Source organism: Alexandromys fortis, unplaced genomic scaffold (assembly GCF_014885135.2).
Source record: "Alexandromys fortis isolate MF-2015 unplaced genomic scaffold, M_Fortis_MF-2015_v1.1 scaffold_11, whole genome shotgun sequence".
In the NCBI taxonomy this organism is placed as follows: domain Eukaryota; kingdom Metazoa; phylum Chordata; class Mammalia; order Rodentia; family Cricetidae; genus Alexandromys; species Alexandromys fortis.
In genome coordinates, this window is record NW_026067912.1 from 2,423,905 (window position 1) to 2,447,494 (window position 23,590).

Below are 23,590 nucleotides of genomic sequence, written 5' to 3' on the forward strand. Positions count from 1 at the left end.
AAAATGAGCATTTAAACTGCTTGTCAGACAGCTCCCTGACAAAGCCACTAGAGTGTATTCACAGACATTTGCATAAATGCTGCCGGTGAGTTCACCATAGCTGCTAGCGCTAATGGTACATAAAGTAATTTAGTCACTTCTCCCGGCATTCTGTGTCAGGATGATGAGCACAGGCACTCTGCCTTGTTGCATATTAGATCATTAGATAATAAAGTGTTAGCGCATGCAAGCTGACAGGGTCTCTGCACTCTAGCGTTGTGAGGACACAGCATTCTGCCACGGGGGAAAGAAATAGAGAAACTGATGCCACAATTGGCCTTAAATTCAAGTAAATAGAACCTAAAACTCGAGATGAGCCACAGTGACAATAACAGCATTCCCGAAGCCCTTTCAAGCACTCTCGTGCACGGTCCCCACAAATTTGCTTGAGTGGCTTGACTGTAAGATGAGGCACACACATATACACCAATGTTTCACATGACCATGGGTGGGCACGATTCAGGTCCCTTGGTCCCAACCCCATGCTTCTGTAGAAATGAGAACCCCGAGAGCAGTTACATGTGACGCTGCCTCCCTCCGCAACTGCACGTCTTCCATAAAGCCACTGCTTCAGGAAGCATCATCAATAAATGTGCCCATAAATATCCAGCCAAAGAAAATCTTAGTATTTATGAATGGAGAGAAAAATGGGAGGGAGGGGGCGATTACCATGAGCTACAGTGTTCTAAGTTCCAGCCCCTTTGGATCACGCAAGATTCTCAGAAATAAATCTGCCTTTGTCATCCCTCAGATTTGAAATCCAGAGACATTAATCTGAGCCTAGGAGCTCCGAGTGCTTGGGCTGTGTGGGGAAGACGGGGCATGAATGTAAACCATGATTTCTTTTCTAGAAATGTAGAAAGACAAGCCACAAAAGGGACTTTCCTCCCAGTGTCTGACAAACAGGATATAAATAGAGATGGGCTGTGTTGCTCAAAATAATCCGGGCTACCTGTAAATGAGGAGGGAAAGGGCCTTGAATGCCGATGACTCTACAGGTCTCAAGGGGTGAAGAAAAGCTGTGGGAAGTAAGGGTGGCCATGGATAAACGGAAGCACTGGATGACGGGGACGTGAGCCTTAAGAAAGGCATTTTAAATAGGATTCTTCAATGTAAGAAGTATCATCTCCCAAACCAACATGAATTAGCGCATGCATGCTGACAGGGTCTCTGTCATGTAGGTCCACACATCACCAAGAAGAGAGTTCAGTAGTCCCCCTTGGCCGAGGAGATACCGATGCATGCGTTTGAAGTGTCTAAGTGAGTGGGAGGTTATCTATGGCTACTTTGTAGAAAATCAAGATTTCTCCACTGCTGCCCTGCCGTTACTCAAGATCTGGACACGTCTACCCTTTCCTTCCCCTGGAAGGAAGTAAAGTAAGGGTTTGATGAGGGTGAAGGACACAGGGCATGGTGGGCTCTGCAGTAATAGCTAACCATTGGTATGCAGTGAAATGTAGACTGGTAAACAAAGCAGAAGAAAGTGTTTTCCTTCTTCCTGGGGAGAAGATGATGTTCCAGCTGCTACATTAATTACATTAATATGTATCCATACTGAGGGAGCATTTGAGCTAAGAGAAGAGACCACAGTGGTTAGCATGGACAGTACTCTTCCTCCATGTCTATTCCCCTTGCTCTCCTCCCTGCTGTGCTTAAATACTAATTATTAGTCATTGGATGATAAAAATTAGTTATTAGTAGGAGAGGTTTTTTGGTTTTGGTTTTGGGTTTTGTTGTTGTTGTTTAGAAACAGGGTTTCTTTATGTAACAGCACTGGCTATCGTGGAACTCACGCTGTAAAACAGGCTGGTCTTGAACTCACAGAGATCTGCCAGATTCTGCCTCTGAATGCTGGGATTAAAGGTGTACAACACCACTACCTGGCCAAAAGAGTAGTAGAGTTTTAATTCTTGCCAAATTGGACCATCTGGCCCCATGCTCCCTCTAGAGATGCTGATTAGTGCTGGGGCAGTAGGGCATACACTAAGCAGTCTTCACTACCTTCACCCAGCCCACTTCCTCCCAAAGCAGAGACCTATTGTTTTATTCCTAACAGATAACCAACTGCATTTTATCAAGGAGAAAACCAAGGGTCAGAGAGAGACCAGAGTAAGATGAAGAAGTGAATTTGGGAGTGCTAGTGCCTACTTCAAGACTTTGTTCTCTGCATCACCTGGCAAAACAATGTCACTGACATCCAAACTTTGGAAGCATCCTTCCTAGCTGGTGACTGTTTGCTTGCTTGCTTTGGGATATTTTGTGCAGGGATAAGTAATGTGCCCGAGTTTGTTCCACTTCCATTGAAAATTTTCCTTCACTTGTACTAATTTGTGTGCACGTGTTCCTACCTGTGCTGGTGTGTGTGTGTGTGTGTGTGTGTGTGTGTGTGTATGCATGTATGTATGTATGTAAGGGTGTGTGTGAGTGTGTGTGTGTGTGTCTTTACATGTATATTTGCAGCCGTAGTACAACCTGGGGTATAGTTTCTCAAAAGAACACCTTGTTTTTGGAGACAAGATCTTTTTGTTGGTCTGAAACCCACCAATTCGGGCTAGGATGCCTGTCCAGTGGGTCCCTGAGACTTGCTCATCTCTGCTTCCCCAGAAAATGGATCATAAGTGTGTTACCAGACTAGACTTGACTTTTTCATGTAGGTGCCAAGGGCTGAAAGCAGGTTCTTTAGAGTAAATGCTTTATTGACTGAGCCTCCCTGCCAGCCTTCTCCTCACTTCCTAAGGGGGGAAAAAAAGAGATAGACATAGGAGCTAGGTATGGGAAGATGGGAGTAGATATGGGAGCTGTGCTTAGAGCTTCCCTGAAACCATGAGCTGCCGACCTCCAACTCACTGCTAAGTCTGTCTGCAGATCAGACAGCTCCCATTGCAACCAACCAGTCGAGAGTCAAAGCAACAACTGTGGTCCCCACTCCAGGCTCTCCATACTGTGCCTGCTGATTAAGTATCAAGTGTTCCTTCTTCCTCCCACCTAAGCACCTCTAGTCACATGACGTCTTCAGTAACTTCAAGGGTATTAAGGAGGCACCATTACGACAAAGTGAGGATCAGAATAATTTTAAGTACAGAAATGGGGCTAGGGATGGAATCATGAGCAGGTGTTTCAAATGGCCTCCTGAAAAAAGTAATATCCATCCATCTTGGCACTAATGAAACATAAAGCCTCAGCTTTTGAACGATGATGGTTTACTTTTGAAAGACTATAAAACTGGGTGTGGGGGGAAATGCCTTCTAAGAGTATAACATCGGGCTAATTAATGAAATGTACTGTTTGTGCATTCCTCAAGCACAGGTGGAAAAAAAAACAGGCAAAAATGATGACAAGGGTGTGTGTTTATTAAATTGGGATGCTGGCAGGGAAGGGAGGTTTTTTACCTTATGAATTATGTCATGTGGCTTATGTACCACCATAAAAGTCAGGCTATCACATGATAATTTGTATGGTGGTGTTCTCAAAAGAATCCTGCTGACGTGGCAAAGGAGGGGTGCTGGAGCAAGAGGAGCAGGTGGACTTTCATTTGAGATCAGAGAGGTTGGTATGTAGTAGACTCTTGGGCTGATAGAAAGAGGAATTCATTGCCTAGACACTCAAGCGAGTTATTCAGACACACACCCAAGCTAATTCAGATTCCCTTTGAGTAACACACCCTTTCCTTGAACTGTTTTCATCTGCTTGCTCTCGTTGCCTCACAGGTAACCACTGATTTCCCACAGTCTTTAGTGGTAGTGATTTCTCCCTGGCTACACTGACCCCTGCAGAAAGCAGGCTACGTTGCATGATGATGAAGAGGGAGTTGTTAGTCTAGAGAACTAAAGGCCTGGGAGGGGCATTTGCCCTGAGTCCCACAGCAGAAGGAATAGCTTAGCTGCCCTTGACTCTGCAGCAGCGCTCCAGATGAATCAACAGGTGCACTGTCAGGTTTGGATGTCTTCCCCATTCACCTACGGATTGGCCTTTTTTTTTTATCCTGCCATCAAATGGGAGCTCCTTGATCCAGGTCTCTCTCTCTTCCCAAGCTGAAAGTAAGAGGTACCAGCATTCCAAGAGATATAGTCAGTCATGCAACCAAAAAGAATGTGCTTAAAAGATAAACCCCTGCCTTTAAATCCTTAGCTTCTTATTTTGCAGGGTCAAAGTGCAAAAGCGCAACATAGGTGTTCGGAAACTCTTAAGACTTATAACAATAGGAAATGCGGTGGAGTGGAAGGAAGAAAGCACACAAAGTCACAGTTAAAAGTAGCAATGCCAACCAATGAAAATGAGTCGCCTACCATGTTCCAGATAAGAGGGCGTACCTTCCGAGGGGTCAAGCCTCCTAGCCCTCCGCCCGTGCTTGGAATTATTGTGAACGAACATGTTGTCGGAGACTGCCAGGACATGGCCGTCCACATTGACGGTGGTAGACACCACGACCTGGAGACGGGAGAGGAAAATGAATGAGCATTTTCATATAAAAGCATGGTGGGAAATAAACTCAAGTTAAATAAATAACAGCTGGGAGCTGAAGAAAATTGCATAGCTATTTCACATAATAACCGGTGCTTATGTTGTACATGTCTAACAAGAGGCGCTATTGATGAGTGGGTCTTCGGCGTGGAACGCTTTTGATGCCGTTTTAAGTAAAATTGCACAGTTTATAGTTATGCAGCAAAAGGTACCCTGTTAACCATAATTTTTACAAGGCGGTCTTTATTAGCACAGTTATATATATATATATATATTTTTTACACAAGGGTGGCTGTGTTTCACCTAAATTACCCTTCAGTTTAGACACTGAAGTAGATATCATAGTAGATCATGCAAATAGAAGTCTTTTAAATCTTTAAAATATCTCTTCCCTACTGAGTCAGGGTTAAGAAGATAGCGAATGAAAATGAGAGGGGTTGGAGTGGAAGCTGGGATCTGCTTGTGTCTTCCTCCCCCAAGGGTCTTATTGAAGTTTTTTTTTTTTTTTTACACATTTTACTCTTTTGTCCCATGTCAGTTTGGTGGATCACAGTCAAACCACCCTTAGAGGAATTATCATCACGCCACCCTCACTCCCTCCCCCAAAAAAACTTTGCTAATTAAGGGTCTTAGATCTGTTTCAAAGAGAAAAAAAAGTAAAACATAGAACTGATTCAAAGTCAACTCAGATACCCAGGTCACATCTAAGGATGGCTCAGGCCAGCTTGCCGCAAGGGTCCAGAAAAAAGTGTGCCTCCGAGAACTTTGACTAAAACAATGAGCAGGATTGACCTACATCTCTCCTTATATTAAAAAGGGGAGGAGGATTAAAACTGAACCCCACAGAGATATGTTTATTCATGTGACCTCTTACAACCAAATATAATAATTGCCTGTAATCGCAGCTTTGGCTCCCAACTCATGCTTTGACACGAGAAACGGCCATCAGCCAGCCCCTGTTTAATCCAGCTATTATGTTGACTAATTAACTTTGCCCGCCAGCTTATTTCTTCCTCCATTATCAGCCCCTGTCAGCTACAAGCACCCAGCAGCATAGGGGAAACCTTGGGCTCTTTGATTGATCACCAATAGATTGACATGCAGATTAATTTAATTAGAATCACCTCACTTGAGAAATGAAAGACAACGGCAAGAAGGCTAATAGATCTGCTCTTATAATGAGGCCAGCCTCCTGAGCAAAATCAGAAGAGTTCTGATTTATTGTGCTCAATTTCCCAGTTGTGTGGAAAGACTCTCGGATTTAATTGTTCTCCGGGTTTGAGAGGCATTAGCCTCTGAAGAAGTGAATGACTTTACAAAACTTGGAACATACTATATGCCCTTAGCTTTTAGGCAGTTTTTTTCCTCTGAGTTAGCTAAGGGAACACTGGGGCAGTGCCGTGGTCTCATTCCCTGATGGGCACAGGGGAAAGCACCCCGCCTCAGTCCAGAGCTGTCAGTTCTCAACCCCCAGTGTCAAAGCACTCAGCACCTTGAAGGATTAACAACATCCCACTCCCCCTCCTTTTCACTTAAAAGCTTTCTGGCAAAATAAGTCAAATTTCCTTTTCCTGGGAGGTGGCCATAAACTACAGACTAAGAACACGGGGCTCACCGGGCTGATTTTAATATCTTATTAAAACACGCACTTGACAATTCAGAAGTTATCCCCGGACCCAGTGTGTTCTCTTCAGTCTGTCAAAATTCCATCTAGCGCAAGTCATTCACAGAGGGAACCCAGAGATTGATGCAGTGGTTGGCTGCAGGCTCTCTGGATATTCATCATTAGCTGACCAGGTGTGACAGGGGCTGAAGCCAGTGTTTGTCCCTCATCAATCGTACATTAATTTAAAAGAAGAAAACGGGGGGGGGGGGGGGAACGGAGAAGTAAAGACAAAAGACAAAAAGTCTATTCCTTTATTTTCAAAAACTGTCACAACAGTGACAGTATCTTTAGGACAACAGAGGGGCACATTTTAGTTAGGGAGATGGCTTCGTCAGACACTGAAAATTACATAACAGCTGGGTCTTTCAAAGAAATGTTGATTTACTACAAGACCACAATTGAGTGGTCACTGGAGTCGTTAGCTGAACAAGCTATAAAAGGAAATCCCGAACAGTGTCTGTTTCCAGTGTCAGGAAATGGGAAGTGGTTACCCCAGACGTCTGTCTTCAGCAAAGAGAGCAAGGGCATCCTATGAAACACCTGGAAGACACCAGTGCTACAAACAGTAGGACTTAATATTATCTGGTGTCTTTTTAAAAACATTGTCAACTAATTGCTGACATTAAGTAAAAGTGACCAAAAACGAATCAACCTGTTAAGACAGAAAACTATGCAATATGCATTTCCTTTTTCTTTGCAAGGGAAGACCACTTGTGCGAGGGCCATTGTACAACAAGCACAGCCAGAACTAGATGCTGGGGAGTAAAGGATCCCTGTGTTGTTTATTCTAGAAACTAACTAGTAAACATGTCCCTCAGATACTCATGGCACAACTTTTCAAGCCCAAAATAACCTCTTCCATTCCAATTTGGAAATGATTGGAATAGATTTAAATAAAGTATTACCTGAAATTAACCCACAAAGTCACTAGCAAATTAAAAGTAATCTGTAAGATGGGAAGGGTGGGGGTGGAATGTAATACTAAGCTAACCTTGAAAATTGACCCGTGGTAGACAGGCAATGAGCCTCCATGAGCCAATCAGTAGGCTGCTGGCAAGAAGAGGCAGGTAAGGGGACAGAGAGGCATGACAAGTCTTCAACATGTCCAAATTTTGTCAACAAAACATGTCTTGAATTTAGGACAAAAAAAAAAAATAGAAAAGCCTTTTCCCTTTGGAATCAACCATCCTTTACCTTTTTATTTCTCCTTTCACCCCACTGCCCAGAGAAAAAGAGGACAACAACATGAAAAGGTTGGTGTCTACAATTTTGCTGTGTCTGTGCAATCTCCAGTTTCTATAATCTCACAGTCCAAAAGTTTGACTATTGGAATTTACACTAGGAAAAATATGACATCCGATTCCTGAGTCGAAGTGGCCACATTTCAAGTGATGGTGGCCATTGGACTAGGCAGGGCAAATATAGAATTTTAAACTTTCTAGAATGTTCCACTGAATGACGTTCCCCTGAAATAGCTCTGTAATCATTAAGACAATTTATTCATGAAGACAAACTATAGGTTGGGTTCAATCTACAGAAATAACTACAGGTTTAGGTAAATAAATAAAACAGGTACAGGGGCGTAGCTTTTCAGAACAGCATCTTCAGGCATGCTGATTCTATGCTGCATGGCTCCTTTCTGGTCCCCACCCTCTAAGTTAGGGCATTTGCTGTGAGGCTAAGGAGGGAGAGGTCTGCAGCTACCTGTAGCTCTTCTGAGAATTTACACTACGGGTTTAGTTTCTTGGTTTGTTGTCAGCGGCTTAGAAACTCCTCCAGTGCCTTCTTCCCTGGTTCTAGAAACCCCAGAGGTGATTGTTATTAGCACCCCTGTCTAGAATTTAGAAGGGAGGCACACAAACCAGCTATCTCCCTTCACTGATGTAACTTTGGGCATCAGCTGAAGGTAAAGCTTACCCTTTCTGCACCCCAGAGTCCCTGATGCTCTGATGACATTTGAAACTTAATTGTTAGCGCTAATTCTGTGAGGCTAAGTGGCGAGCCTGGTCCTCGATGAGCACTTGATGAGCTCAGCAGCAGGAGGAAGAGTAGTCTGCTTTGTAGGTAACACCAAATGATGAGTTCAAAACAAGTGATGGGCTGACAAACCCGACCCAGTGACTCCCGGTTCTCATGGAAAAATCCCAAAAGAAACTGGCATTTTAGGTCAGAGTTCAGAGGGAAGAAGCCCCCTGCCCTACAGATCTCCAAGTTTGAAAGGTCTGCCCTCACAACGTAAATTGACACAATTGAGAACTTTAAGGGAACTGTCCTTCTCACTAGATTGAGTAATTTCACTTTCAAGAAGACATCTCCATCTTAGTTGGCTACATTCTAAACTGGACACTAAATGAAACCTCACTGCTTAGAAAACAGTTTGCAAACCAGACATCTTAGTAGTCTACTTTCCCCACTGTCTTTCCCTGGGAAGGATTTCTAGAAAGTTCTGTCATTGATTAGTTCTCCCTCTCCATCATTTCTCAGGCTGTCCTTCGCTCCCTGTCACACGGGAGACCTTGTGTGTCCTTACAATATCATCTAAGATTCATGAGGCATAACCTCTGTCTCATGATCAGATTTTCAAAAAAGACACAAGCACCTAAATTCAATGGCCGGTGGCAAATCACAATAACAAAAGCAGCAGCTTGTATGGAAGAAGGGATTATGACCGATACAAGGACTGAAAATTCCTATCTCTGTGCATTTCTCAAACTGGTATAAAACTAGAGGAAACATATGGTATTAAAACACTATCAATGTTTAAATTAATAATCTTTGGAAAAGAAGTATTTTATTCTTAATAAGTTAGTCATTCTGGTGAATTAATTTTGAGAAATTACAAACCTTGGTTTTCAAAACTTCCATAAAAGGAAATGTTGAACACAGTTGGTTTGGATCATGGCATCTTTCTCTATCGTTTCAATTCATTGTATTTTTTGCATTAATCCATGGATCCTAATAACCAGGTATTTCTTTTCTCTTTTTCAGTTTTCACAGGTGTGTATAGTGTGCATGTGTGTGCAGGCACGCTTCTGTTGTAGTAGTTACTCGGCTGCATCTGGAAGACCAAGGCTGCCATTGGGACTCATCATTCATTCTTCAACTGACTGAGAGGTAGGGTCTCTTACTCAAACCCAGAGCTCACACAAATAGTGAATCTTCCCAACCAGCTTACTCTGGGGATCCACCCTGTCTCTGCTTTCTGTGCCTGGCATTTCAGGTGGGCCACCATGCCCACCCTACATTTACGTTGGTTTCTGAAGATCCAAACTCCCAGCCTCAGGCTTGCTGGGCAAATGTTTTACCACTGAACAATCCCCCTACCCCAGTACAATAACAAGGTATTGAAAAAACAAACTGTGACTTGAAGCACGTGAATAAAAGTGACTAAGCAATATTTTATGGAATACTTCATAGGAAGAAAAAGCTTAAAACCACTGACACAGCTGGTTTAATCTCCAAAGAATTATGTACGGCAGAAAAAAAGCATTTCTAAGATGAGTTAAAATTTTCATTATCATTACTACCAAATTTATGTGTTGAATCCCTAATATCCAGTGCTTTGAAATGATGGAAGTTCCACATTGGGCTCTGAGTCCATTAAATAAGACCATTGAGGTGGGTCCTAAACCAATGAGACCACTACCCTCCAAAACCAACAACAACTAAAAAGGTAATTTAGACACTTAGAAAGAATGTCAAAATTAAGAGGAGTCATTATTTGCATTATTTGGTGATAGAGATACCTGATGTATTGGTTGTGGTGGCAGACAGGTAAACCTATATGCTTACAATCAAATTTTATAGAACTAAAAACTATCCTGACACAAATGAGTATAAGCACATTCAGGGATATTGGAGGAATATGGACAGATGCTGTCAAGATCCTTGTCTTGGCTGTAATCTTGCTCTATAACAATGCAAAAATTGAAAGGGGCCAGTCAAAGAATACATGAGAATCTTTCAGTGTTACTTATACCAATTGTGTGTGCCTCTGCAATTACATGAAAAAAAAATTCAACTAAATATAAGACATCAGCAACCAAGATGTCCTTCAAAGGGTGAATGGATAAACAAACTAGTAATCCATACAATGGCATATCATTTAGTGATAAAAAGAAATGAGCTGTCAAACCACAAAAAGGCACGGAGGAATCTTAAATGCATATTACTAAATGGGGGAGAAAAGCCAATCTGAAGAGGCTACACACTGTATGATTTCAACTAAATGACATTCTGCAAAAAGCAGAGCTATGGAGACAGAAAAAAAAAAAAAAAAAGAAAAAGAAAAAGAAGATCAGTGTTTGCCAGGACTGGGGGAAGGGAGGGATGAATTGGTATAGGACACAATTTAGGGCAGTGAAACTCTTTTATGTAATAGTGTAATGCTAGATACCAACTTGACTATAATTGTTCTAATCTCTGAAACATACAGTACGAAGAGAAGCCTGCTATATATAACTTTAGTTGATGGTGATGTCTTGGCATTGGCACTCCACAATAAATGTATCATACTATAGGCAAACTGAGGGAAAGACATGGCTGCACATAAAAACTTCCATGGAGTCACTTATCTGTATTTTTTTTGCTATACAAAATAATCTCTATATTCTTCAAAACCCTGATCAAACCTCTTCCCATAGGGCCTATACTCTTATACCAATGGTTCTCAACATGCGTATCATGACCCTTTTGGGGGTCACATATCAGGTGTCCTGCATATCAGGTATTTACATTACAATTCATAATAATAACAACAGTATAACAATAAAGAGAGAGTTCAGGTGTGCGGGTCAAGTGCTGACCTTGCAGAGGACCCAAGATGGGTTCACAGCATCTGCAACTGCTTACAACTGCAGCTCCAAGGGACTCTGTTGCCTCCAGTCTCCAGAGGCACCCACACCCATGTACACAAACTGACCCTCCATCATAAATAAAATAATAATCAAAATAAGGCTGCACACGACTATGCAGTAACTTTACTTTTTCTGAGGCCATGCCAACATCATATGGAAATGCTGCTTAGGTCACGCCTGTGAGAGTCTCTGAAATGGCAGTGTTACATTCGAATCCTTTGAAAATGGAGAGTATGATTCTTCCTCCATTAGACTAAAAAGTAATGTCGTTGTAGAAGTTTCTATTTTAAAGAAAAAATGGCAACAAATCCTCAGTAGTTACACTATTGCAAATTTAGGTAACTCTTCATTTGACAGCTTAGAAAACCGAAGCCTGGGATATTTTTAAATGTCCTCAAAGTCACAGGACGAATTAAGAGCACAGGTGAGCCGGAAACAAAGCCTCTGCCTTTTCCATGCGTCTTCCACACACAGCAGAGAACAGTCCTGACGTGAGTCTACCCAGTCATTCCTGCTGGTTTCTTCCAGTACAAATGGAGGGTTTTGAGGTGTCTGATGGCAGCCTTAAATATTATTTACATAAAAATGGCTGCATCAGTTGGGTCGTCATTAACTTTGTCCTTTAAAATATCCTTGACTGATAAGGAATGAGATAGTCTCAGAAATGTGCCTGATTGCTGGTTCCTATCTGGTTGAAAGATCCCAAATAAGTCATTAAAAATTATGGAGGACGTGTGACCCTCCAGGATGTAACAGAGCGGAACTGCTGGAGGCAGGGAACGCCTAACTGAGTTAAATCCACACTGGAGGCTCAGAGCAGAGTATACCCTCGCTGAAGAGGAGGACAAGAACAGATATCTCCCATGCTATACAGAAAGAGAGGGAGACCTTCGGAAACCAGATCAAATTCTGTCTTTCCTATCTCCCGAGCTATGGATGTGCTAAAGCCGGTCCCTCCCACAGAAGATGAGGAAGATGCCCCTGATGGCTTCTGGGGCTTCTATGCCACTCTGTGCTCACTAAGAGAGGAAAACACAGAGAAAGATCCCGTGGTCTCTGGGGACTTTAACATAGCATGTCCACGGAGAAATGAGGCACAAGCAAAGGCAACTGTGGTCAACAGCTTGGCCGCCAAGTTCAGATAGATTTCTAAGCCCATCATTTACGAGTTTGTAAGCACGGACACATGCTCGTAGGCACGAACTCTGAGTCTGCCCTATCCATACTTCTGTCAGGCGTTATTGTATAGATGGGAGAAGTAGCGACAAACAAAATGTACAGTAAGTTCTTAACAGAATCTCAGTTCCTCTTGGTTGTCTTCACAGAGTTTAGTCCCTAACATAAGAAGAAAGAGGTTAAAGGATGAATCAGGTGAGCAATAAAAGCAAGTTTCAGAATGTAATAATTCATGTGAGAAAAAATAAAAAGGGAGTCATATCTAATAGGAACTGGTTTTGATTGTGGTTAACAAAGTTCTCACGAGGGAAGTGACATTATTGTCTGAGTCTGAGTAGTGTCTAGCTATCCAGTGAAGCTGCAGCAGAATTTCCCAGAGAGTTCAAAGAGTGAGCGGCAAGACCCTGAGGCTGGAATGACTTTTGTGTACTTGGGGAAGACAAACGAAAGAAGGGAAGGAAGGGCAACGTGCTGGAATAGTGCGAAGTGAGCAAGAACAAGAGTGATGGCCTGGAATCTGAAGTATGGCAAGAGCCTGCTAAATTCCAAGTCAAAAAGTAGAAGAGTTTGGGCTCTAAGTGCCCACAGTTCTAAGCATTCCCAGAACAACATAGGTCAGCAGACACAGGTCAGTCCAAATACATCTCAACTATCTTTGTTTGCATGTTACAGTTTCTTCTTAGGTAGCTATACTTAATGTGGAGCTACTTCTGCTAAGTGCACATCCACCTCTCATCAAATGGCATTCCCAAGGATCGCTCATCAGTGATGCATACTGTCTGCCGAGGCTCACAACAAGGCAAATGTCAAGATCCATATTGGCCCAGTGATGGTTTTGTAGACCAGGTTCAGGAGTCCCACATTTGACCATGTTTCATGAATTAATCCTGTTCTCTGAAGCTATCATTAGAGTTGCTTTCAGTATAAATAATCAGCAGGGCACACCTTAAAGTTATTCTGCATAAGAGGGTGAAGGAAGCTCGGGCTCCCAGCATTCTGTTGGGAAAGAATTTAATTGAGAGATGTGTTGTTTGTCAGAGTCATGTAAGTACATCTGAGGGAGAGAGAGTGGAGGGTGGGGAGTAAAAGAGAGGAGGGGACTCTCTCTTCCCTGTGTGTCTTTAAAGCCATCTCTTTTGCCGAGGAGTTTGGGCGTATATTTTAAGAATGTTATGATCACAGCAAATAATATATTGATTTAGAGAGACCATGAATGGCTGTTTAAAGTAAATAATAAAATTCTCCAAATTTTCTTATGATTCACTTTTAAAAACTTGCCCTTTCATGTCATAACCTATGTCATCAGTTTGGAAGAGAAAAACACTTCATTGTTAGAAATTTGGGATAAATAACCAAATGACTTCATTTATCTCCCATCCAAATGACGAAGCGAAGGAAGAATGTGTAGACGTGATGAATTGAGTTTGTTCTTGCAGTTCCCTCTGCGCAGGGCCCTTGTCTGGCGTTTCCAAGAGTGATGTAACACAGTCACCCCTTGGTATCTTGCTAGGGAGTTGGCTCTAGCACCCTCCCCATCACACAAGAATGTTGAAATCTTTAAAATGGTATTGTTTTGCATTAGCATATACACACACCTATATATGTCCCATATAGTCTAAACAATCTCTACCTAAAATGCTGAATATTATAAACAATATGTCATAAGCATATCTAAAGAACAATGACCAAAAGTATTTTATACGTATTTGGTCCAGATGCAGAGCTGGTCAAATATTTTCCAGCTGCAGGTAGTTGAAGCTGCAGAAACAGACTCCATAAATGTCAAGGGCTGACGGTATTCCTGAGGCTCTGAGCTTAAGCAACACCATCTCCAATCACATGCTTCAAGGTAGGATGCCATCTCCAACTGCACTGGTTTTCTGGGCATTTTTTCTGGCTCATTTTCCTGATTCATTTTATTTATGGAAATAACGACAATTTCCAATTATCTACAACTTTTAATCTTTGCATCTCTTCATCGTGACAGCTGATGGAGACTCATTCCTTATACATGTACTTTCTCTCCTTCCTAGACCATCTCATTCCTCATTTTTGGCACACCTCCCTGTGGCTATAGCAGCCATGTGACTGGCCACTAGCCAATAGGAAGTGAGCAAGTTTAACAAGACTATTTCTAAGCCAAGAATTTGAAGACATGTATCCTTCACTTTTCACCTAGCTCCATGAATACAGTAGGGCTCTTCGTAATTGGAAGGACATAAAATCAAGAGTTGCAAGGTTTCCAGATAATTTCAAGGGGAAAAAAAAGTCTATTCTTCAAGGCAGGAACACTAACTTGTATGTATTGTATGTGCCCCATTAGACTTTCTTTGCTCTATAAGTGAGCCATTAGGTACTATTTGGTCTATGTGTTACAGCAGCGACCCTTGCCCTAAAATAACCCCCAACTGAAATATCAGTTTCACTACAGCAGAGATTCTGTCTTTTGCATTCGACATTATTGACTTACCACCGAGCCCTCTGATAAATACTGCTGAGCTCTTGCACACATGAATGAGAGAATATATCTCGCATCTATATTCATATGTACTGTTGTCACAGACCTGGCATTTATATACAGATGCAGAGTTATAGCCTATCAGAAAACTTTGCTGAGGGAAGAAGATGAATTTGTAAATTTATATGTTCCTTCAGTCTCCGGGTCTTACGGTTCCTACTAAGATGACAACTTTTGCCCAGTTCTTGCTCCTCCTTCACTACTCTCATCTGCCAGTCCCAACAAGGAAAAGGGTGGCTAACGATTTAAATCTTAACCTTAAATTGTCTAGCTCCTGTCAGTTAAAAACCAGCCTGTGACATGGCTTTAACGTGGTCCCTTAACATTAGCATCTTTTTAGTGTCAAGAGAGAGAAATGGGCTCATTTAGTCAGACTGAATTGCTCCCTGTGTCATGGGCTGCTTCTAGCCCCAATTTGCCCCCCTCTCCTTCCCCCTTCCCCAATACCCACCACCACTAAATGAAGCCTGTATCCACTGTTGTATTGAAGCAAATATGCTACCTTAACCACAGCCGAGGGGTTCCAGAAAGAAAACATCCATTATTCAAAAAGAAAAAAAAAAGAGAGAGAGAGAGAATTGTACCAGATTCTCTCAAGGCTTATGCCACACTGCCTAAGCTTTTCAGAAAGTGATTAATTTTTTGAGAACACTCAGGTCACACTAATTGACATGACCTGTGTAATTAAGAAGTCTCTGTTTACACACCAGAAGCCCAGCCGCTCAGAGGCTGAGTCTGCTTGACAGAATGTCTTTACGCATCAGGAGATCAACAACCTTTCGTATGTCCTCCTCAGCCACCTACACAGGTCCCTGATTGCTCTTCTGAGGAGACATACACTGGCTTGGCTGTATGAAGAGGGGGCTGACCAGGGAAATATACAAAAGAGCAAAAGAAAAGCCTTGGCAGGGGCAGCTGATGAGACTCATCTCATACACCGTGAAGGGTGAATCCATCAGCGCTTTCTGGAACTTAACCTTTCAATATTACTGATATACAATGAGTGGATCAAATTTTGTCTTCACCAAAAAAGATACTTTCTCAGTCCTTCTCCTGGACAATAGGGACATGAAAAGTACATGAAACCAGAGTCTCAATTTCTGTGCTATGAAAACAAAAGATGGAACTGTCCCTTGTTTCTAAGGAGGTGTCAATGTCAGGAGTGAGTGCACACACACTCCCCCGGCCCTCTCTCGTGTGTCCTAAGACTTGGCACCTTCAGTGTGATTTCTTAAGAGAGGCCAAGTTAAGAGAGAGTTACACTCACTGCGGCATTTCCAAATTTTCCCACAAGTAGAAACTACTCAGGGGTGTAGCTCACCTTCTAAAGCACTATTCTTTCCTTCCAGGGAAATCCCCCAATTTGACGAACTTGGGGTTGGGGGTTTCAACTTCATGCATGAAGTCTCTTTGGGAAGTCTTTCAAACTATCCTGTGATTCAAGCATTTACTCCTGGGATGCCACTGTGCATTTTGAATGATAACAGGATTTCTTGTTGCCTCACCAAGTGCCTCCCAACAGACCCTAGCTGGAGAGATGGCTCAGCGGTTAAGAGCACTGACTGCTCTTCCAGAGGACCCGGGTTCAATTCCCAGCACCCACATGGCAGCTCATAACTGTCTGAAAAAAAATAAAAGATAAACCAACAGACCCTAGAGGAGTTCTTTGTCATCCCAAAGCATCAGATAGTAATAGTATACAAGTCACAGGGTTGGACTTGAACCTTCACTAGGTAGATGTGTAATTTTGAGTGAATTTCTTTACTACTCTAAACTTACTTCCTCATTGGTAAAACTGAAAAAAATCATATTTGCATGTTTTTAATAGGGATACTATGACCATCACTATAATTCATATAAAACACTTCATAGAATACCTCTCATGAGAAAAGCACACAGTAAATGTCAGCTTCACCAACAGCATCAGCATCTGCAACACCAATGCCCACAGATGTATATAAAGGCAGATACACGGACATAGCAACTATACATAGGAACATGGAATTCACCGAACATAGACATTATAATAAATAGTCATCTACTTGGAACTGGATGAAGTTTGCTAGAAATAAACAACTGCAGGAAAGAAGAAGGAGAAGCCACTTTGACAAGGAGAGAAAAAAAAAAAACAGATGAGGGGGTAAGGAATGCAGTGTGTGGTTTGGGGGCTTAGGGTTCAGTCAAGCACCTGGACAGTTAAACTGAACCTGGGTACCAGGTTTCAGGGACCTTCACGCCACAGCTCTCACTGCTGCTCAAAGTGTAGCTGATGGGAACACAGTAAGCAGGCTGACAAAGACACAGCTTCTTTTAACTCAGGGTTTGACTCTTGGTGGCCACGGTAGCTATTCCTTTTGTGAAAGTTCCATTTTAGAATCTCTTTGGGTGACAAAAGGTAAAAGGGCAAAATCACATCCACTTGAAGTGTTTTGGAAGGTCCATATGGACCCTTGGGTAAGAAGGCAACCATGAAAAACCAAAGGATGCCATTTCCATGGCACTTATATTGTCCCCGCAAACTTAGTCCAAAGTTATCAAGTATAGGTCAGAATTAGTGGCTTTCTATCAGGGGCCATCTATCTCTCTCCTCCCTACCATGGAGACTCTTCAGTTGCCATGCTAAGGGAAACTGACTGTTCTATTGCTATTTCATGTGTACAAAGACCTGTGATACAACTTGAGCATCCTACAATGTGTGTGTGTATGCGCACACACACACACACACACACACACACACACACACACACACACACACAGATTATCCACCAGTCTAAAAGATTCATTGTGCCCAAGTTGAGAAGACCTAGACTAAACTAAGGGCTTAATTAAACTCATCACAAGGAGTTTCCCTGAAAGTTTAAATCTATTATGTCTATACTACTGCATAAGTAAATTGTGGCCTTTTTTCCTATGCTCAAAAAGAATGTACTGAAATGACTTCCTGTCTTGCCTGTATTTCTAAAAGCCACAACTCACTAGCAAGTCCTGTAAAACCATATATAAATGTTCTTTCAGGTTGTCAATGTCACCAAAGTCCATCCCAATCCTATTGCCCTGAGGGATATAGTGTAGTTGATGCTGGCAAAGTCAGGAAGCTTGGTTATTACACATAAAATGGTTCATGCCTAGGTGTCTTTGTTCTTAACCCAAGATTGGCCCAGAGAGATATAGAGGTCATTTGAAGAACCACAGCAAGCTATCAGATAGCATGTGCTAAAAACCCACTCACACAAGCTGCAAGACACTTTGAAAAAAAGAGTAGCATCCAAATTTGAAGGCGGGACCTTGCCAGAAAACAGTTCCTAAGAAATTAAGATTTTATTGGATTCTCCCAATTCCTCTCTATTAAGACAAAAAGTGGTAAGGCTAAAATGATGTTATATAAATTCTCTAAGATCTCTGGAGACAATACCATCCTTCCAATGGATTTGTTCTTTAACAAGACTAATAAGGCTTACTTCTTTTATAAAAAAAAATAATATCATTTTGAAGACTCCGTGATATTGACATCCACAGTCAATGCTCAAATCTCTTTCCTTATTTCTCCTTAGAGAATGTGCAGCCAAAATTTATCAAGCACCTCTTGGAGCTCAGACACTGAAAGCTGCACTTTGAGCTGACTAAACAGGCGTAGGAGCGAACTTTCAACACCAAGCTGTCTCTCTGACAGGTTGTGCAAGCATGCTTCAACGTTGACACGGCAAATAACTTACCCAGAAAATGAGCTGGAGAGCGAGGCAAGGAAGGGGCTTAACTTTACTGCCTGAACTGTGTGCCATGGTTCTACACCACCTGGGAGCTTGTTAGAAACCTAGACTCCCAGCCCCCGCTCCCCCATCTCAATCAGTACTGTAACAAGGTCCTAAGGGATTCTCAGCATGTGAAACTGCAGGCATATTATGTCTAGAATTCCTAAAACACCTGTGTTTGAGAAGTCAACCCATTCTTTTTTTTAGGTTTTCAGCCCTTCTAACATATATATGATCCTATCAGGTTCGTACGTTTTAGGTGGTGGCCAACCTGGAAGATCTTCAGTAATACATACATGTGGGGTACAGGGGCATCCCTGAAGCCGAACAGAGGGTACAGACATGTTCTGCTTCTTAAGGGCCCCACTTCCAATTGGCGATTGGTGCTAACAGCTGCTGAGATTATGAGAGAGGACAACAGACGACAAAATTGAACTTCCTGGTTTGGCTCCTCACTCGCTATCCGGTGAAGTTCTCCTTAGAACAATTTTAGAGACTAAAGCCCATCGTTTCTGCGTAATTGTCTTAATCTCTGGCTGTCTCGTCACGTGAGCCCATACAGGAAGCCAAAATGAGGCTCTGAGGACACAGCTGCCTTCATCAGCGGGCGCAGGTGGCGCAGCCCCAATTCTCGTCTAACAAAAACAACTCCTAGATTGCAGATGCCTGGGGACCAGGGACCTCACCTGCTCTTCACCTCCAGAGAAACAATTATACTCCATGTCTCTTGCCAAAAATGTGTTCCCATCATCTCTTCACATTCAAACCGTTATTAAGATTTAAGAAAAGCAAGAGGGGACCCACCTGGAATCTCCGCATGTCACGTGGGTTTCCTGCATTCTTTAGGCAATTTTGGTTGCATTTAAGGAAAAACTTCAGGAAGAATCTGTGAAGAAACAAATGAGCATGGTTAGCGTTTCAATCCTAACAAGCGAGTCTCAGTCAGAAATCACTTCCGGGTTACTCGTTCTCTTTTTCTCACTGGTCTCCTGCAATATTCAGAGTGGCGTTAGAATTAGTATTACGCTCAAGGCCTGGGGTCATCATATCACATCCAAGGTGGATTTTCTTTCTGAAGGGAAAACTCTTGATACTGCCAACAGATCTCACAAAAGAAGTAAACCTCGAGGGAGTATTTTTATTCAGAGAGCAGATCATCATGGAAATTCAACGTAAGTTCCAAATAGATCTAATTGATAGTTCCCATGGTCCCCAAGCGTAACCTGTCATTTAAGTGTTGTGAATTCACAGTTGATGAATGGCAAAGTGAATACTGGATAAATACAAAGAGATGGTAAATGCTTTAAATCTCAGCGTCTCCAAATAAAATGTTTAAATTAGCAGCCCTAGAAAGAGTGGTGGGGTTCACACAATGATTAAACCCTTGCAAACTTCTCCAATACCCCCAGACCATTTCTTCTTTTTAGACACTTGTTTAAATGCCTTCAACAAAAGCCATTTCAGATTGAGCTTGGGCTTTCCTGCCTCCCAGCCCACCTTAGCTTCTGAATAAGTTCTATAGTGAGGTCCACGGGTTCTATGTGCAAAGGTGACTACAGTCGCCAATTGACTAGAGGAATCCCACCAACGTTGGTGAGTCTATTTTAACTTTCAAAAATGTCTGACGTGTGTGATACAGGACATGGTCACACCAAGTAACAACTGCAGGCAGTTGTTGGAGTTCATCACAGAAAGGCAGCAGGCATGGAGGGTTTTGTACTAGGGTGTTCATGCTGGTTACCCTCAGTTCAACCCCTCCTTCTGTTTACTATTTGGTAGAAATTGAAGATGTTTATGTCCACCTATTTGCTACAGACTTTTGACTTTGGGGGCCTAGATAGATGTATTGACGGAGCATACTAAAAGACTAAAATACAGGTCAATCAATGAAATTCTAGAAATGCTCTTTTCTTCACCTTTTGGCCTACTTTCGAGCTACACCGGAATAAAACCGTCAACCCAATAGAAATAACTCACGCAAAACCAGCATTCCAGGATGCTGCCACCTGAATTTAGCTCCAAGTGTGATGTCTGTCAACAGTGTAGCCCCTTGGTCCTCTATCATCAAGGCACTACATGAAGACACACTGCACACAGACAGCTTCTGCAGACAGATTCCAGAACAATATCTCTTCTCCCTGGCCTCATAGAGTCTTCCAGGGGGAAGGGGAATAATGGGAGCATTGAAGAGCAACAACGACTTTTTCAAACAAAATGATAAGATTTTACAATGCACGAGCCTTCGTAAATGAAGTCATTTTACCATCACACAACCCTCAGAGCCCGTCAGCAAGGAGGCCTCTGATAATGGTTCACCCCTGCATCGAGGGCCTCTCCACAGAGGCCAAAGCTTATTGACCTTCTGTCTGGGATGAATGACTCACAGAACATTGCTGAAGTCCAGCTGTGTGTAACGGAATCCACCCTGGGCCTCCCCCAGGCCCGGAACAGCTCCGCTCCGGCACATGTTAGCTGTCCAGCCACTCAGTCTTCCTTCAACAGGGCGTTTTCATTGCCCTGTCCCTCTGCGCCTCAGAAGGTGAGGCTCAACCGGCACATGTGGCTTTCAGACATTATCAGATGTATAAAGGTAGTGGTCATGAGTTCCTCATATTGCTGGGGGCTGGGTTCTGTACTTAGAAGAGGATATATGTAAACAATCCCAGGATCCGGAGAGGGTGGTTGCCCATGGTGTGGTGCCGTAAAGTGTAAAAGCCACTACCTTTTAAAAAAAAAAAAAACCAGTATGGGATTGACATCCAAACCTTAGCCACATACTACCAGTGTGCCTTTGGATGAGACCCGGGACCTCAACTTTTCTCATCCATAAAATGGGCATAATGAGACCACGGACCTTACAAAGTAGTTGTGCAATCCTAACGTAGGTCAGGAGGATGGAGGTGGCAGTAGTAGATGTCTCAGAATCCGAGACATCCAACTGCTTGTCCAAAAGTGAGTAAACATGGACCTAAAGTTCAACTTCTGATCGAGTGGTCCAAGAGGCAGGGCTCTGAGCCAGCACACTAAGTTAGTGTCCGTCCTGATGGGAGTGCGGTGAAGATGTTAATATTCATTGTCCCACGGGTGGAAAATCAATCACGCTGTGTGAGAACAATGGTTTTACTAGGGGAAACCACAGGGTCATTATCCCCGCCCCCCCCAAGGCAACACCAAGCTAGGGAGGGTTATCACTGCCACTTTCCCCCAAGTGGGCCCCCCTGCCTGTCTCCCCATGGTTGATAATACTTGCCGCCTGTACGTGTTTAAGCCATTTGAGCCCAGGCCTGACAGCCAGTTTCAGGTTGTGTTAGAAGGAGCTGTCAGCACACCCTCTGGCATCCTCAAGTCAGACAACTGCTAGCCACTGTGAGGGGTTCCATCTGGTGCCAAAATGGGCTTTGAAAGACAGGCAAACAGGACACTGGCTTGGAGAGAGAGAGAGAGAGAGAGAGAGAGAGAGAGAGAGAGAGAGAGAGAGAGAACCAAGGGAGCCAGGGATCCTGTGCCTCAGAGATGAGGAGCGCAGGGGCGCCTGTCAGCAGCTCGTCTTTAGCACAAAACCCACACCGGGCACACACCAGATCGCCTTTAAAACTATGCCGGGCACACAGCAGATCGCTGTTACCCTAAGCTGCCCTGCCACTTGGCCCGCTGGCAGAGTCCCCTACCCACCCCCTCGGCAGCAGCTCACTTGCTGAAATTGAAGTCTTGACCATCTGTCACGGGTAAGACAGCCGTCAACTGGTGCCTAGGGCCTCACACAAGCCCTTATGTGGCAAAGACACCGTGTAGGGCCAGTTCTTCGGGGGGGGGGGGGGAAGCCACCTACTCCAGAGCCTCAGGAATTCTCTTCAAAGTTTTCCCCTCAGTACAATCCAAGTACCTGACCCTTTTGGATCACACTTCCTTAAAGGAACTCCGAAGAGTAGAGAAGTTAAAAATACCCTCAGTGAGAGACTGACTCAGACGTGAGACACACAAACTTGGGCAGGTGTGTGTGTGTGGGGGGGGGGTTATTCAAGTAAACATATAAGGTGACTGTGAACTTGGGGACACGTGTACGTGTGTGTGTGTGTGTGTGTGTGTGTGTGTGTGTGTGTGTGTAGTGTCTGCTGCCCCACAGAGAAGATCTCTGATTCTGAGGGGCTTTTGACAAAGTAGAGGCTATTGTAACACAAAACCATATGTTTGTCTAAGGAACTGCCACATTCTGTGTGTTTGATAAAATGTCAGTGGAAAGAGCATGGCTGCCCTACCCCAAAGGTGGGAACCTGACCCCCAGCAGGACAAAGCCACTATTGACCCTGCAGAGTTCCGAGGAGTTCCATAAAGTCCAGGATCAAACTCTCTTTTTAACTCGGCTCTTTTTCTGGAGGGGTGGCATGGCTAGGTGGGGAGAAACCCAACACCTTTCAGCTAACTTCCGCAGGAGGAACGTCATGACTATTTAGTACATCTTTCACTGTGTTATTATCCAAAGCATTTACGTTCCCAGGGTCTCTCTGAATCCCCAGTGAAGTCCTTTAAGGTAGGCGTGCCAGGAAGGGGCTAACTCACCTGGAGCACAACACACAAAGACTCAAAAAAATAAGGGATGCAGTTATAGTTCAAAACTAGGATCCTAGATTGCCCATAGGGATAGTCATGGTATCCATTTTCCATGAATTATAGGACGTGTGCATGTATGTGTGTGTGTGTGGTTTATACACACGTGTATGGAGGTGCCTATATCCATACATGTACATACCCAGAGTATGTCCAGTTCTACCACACTCCACCTTTCCTTGAAACGGGGTCTCTCATTGAACCTGAAACTTGCCATTTTTCCATTAGGTTGGTGGCCAGCAAAGCCCCAGAGAGCCTCCTGTCTGCTCCCTGTGCAGTGCTGGGATTTTAGTTACAGAGACAGCAATGCCTAAGCTTTCAAAGGGATCCAGAAGATCCGAACCCATGTCTTGGTTTTCAAGCATGTACAGCATCAATTTCTCCTGCTCACTGAGCCATCTCTACAGCCCAAATCACAGGCGAACTTTGAAAGTGACTTTAACAACCCTTTAGTCTAACCCCCTCACTTCACGAGTGAGAAAACTGAAGATCGGGATGTAGTTCCCAGTTTCCGGTGGTT

General features: G+C 43.2%; 1 protein-coding gene across 7 annotated transcripts in view; it reads right to left on the reverse strand.

The window, feature by feature from the left end:
* Ebf1 (EBF transcription factor 1) overlaps nucleotides 1-23,590 on the reverse strand; it is a 387,947-nt gene that overhangs the window by 114,488 nt on the left and 249,869 nt on the right. For 5 of the 7 annotated variants that reach the window (XM_050138714.1, XM_050138713.1, XM_050138717.1 and 2 more), the window contains exons 7-8: nucleotides 19,270-19,351; nucleotides 4,326-4,467 (exon numbers count right to left, since the gene is read on the reverse strand). In XM_050138714.1, coding sequence (XP_049994671.1) covers nucleotides 4,326-4,467; nucleotides 19,270-19,351 — 224 coding nt within the window. The remainder of the gene's footprint in view (nucleotides 1-4,325; nucleotides 4,468-19,269; nucleotides 19,352-23,590) is intronic. The other 2 variants (XM_050138716.1, XM_050138715.1) reach the window with 1 other exon arrangement.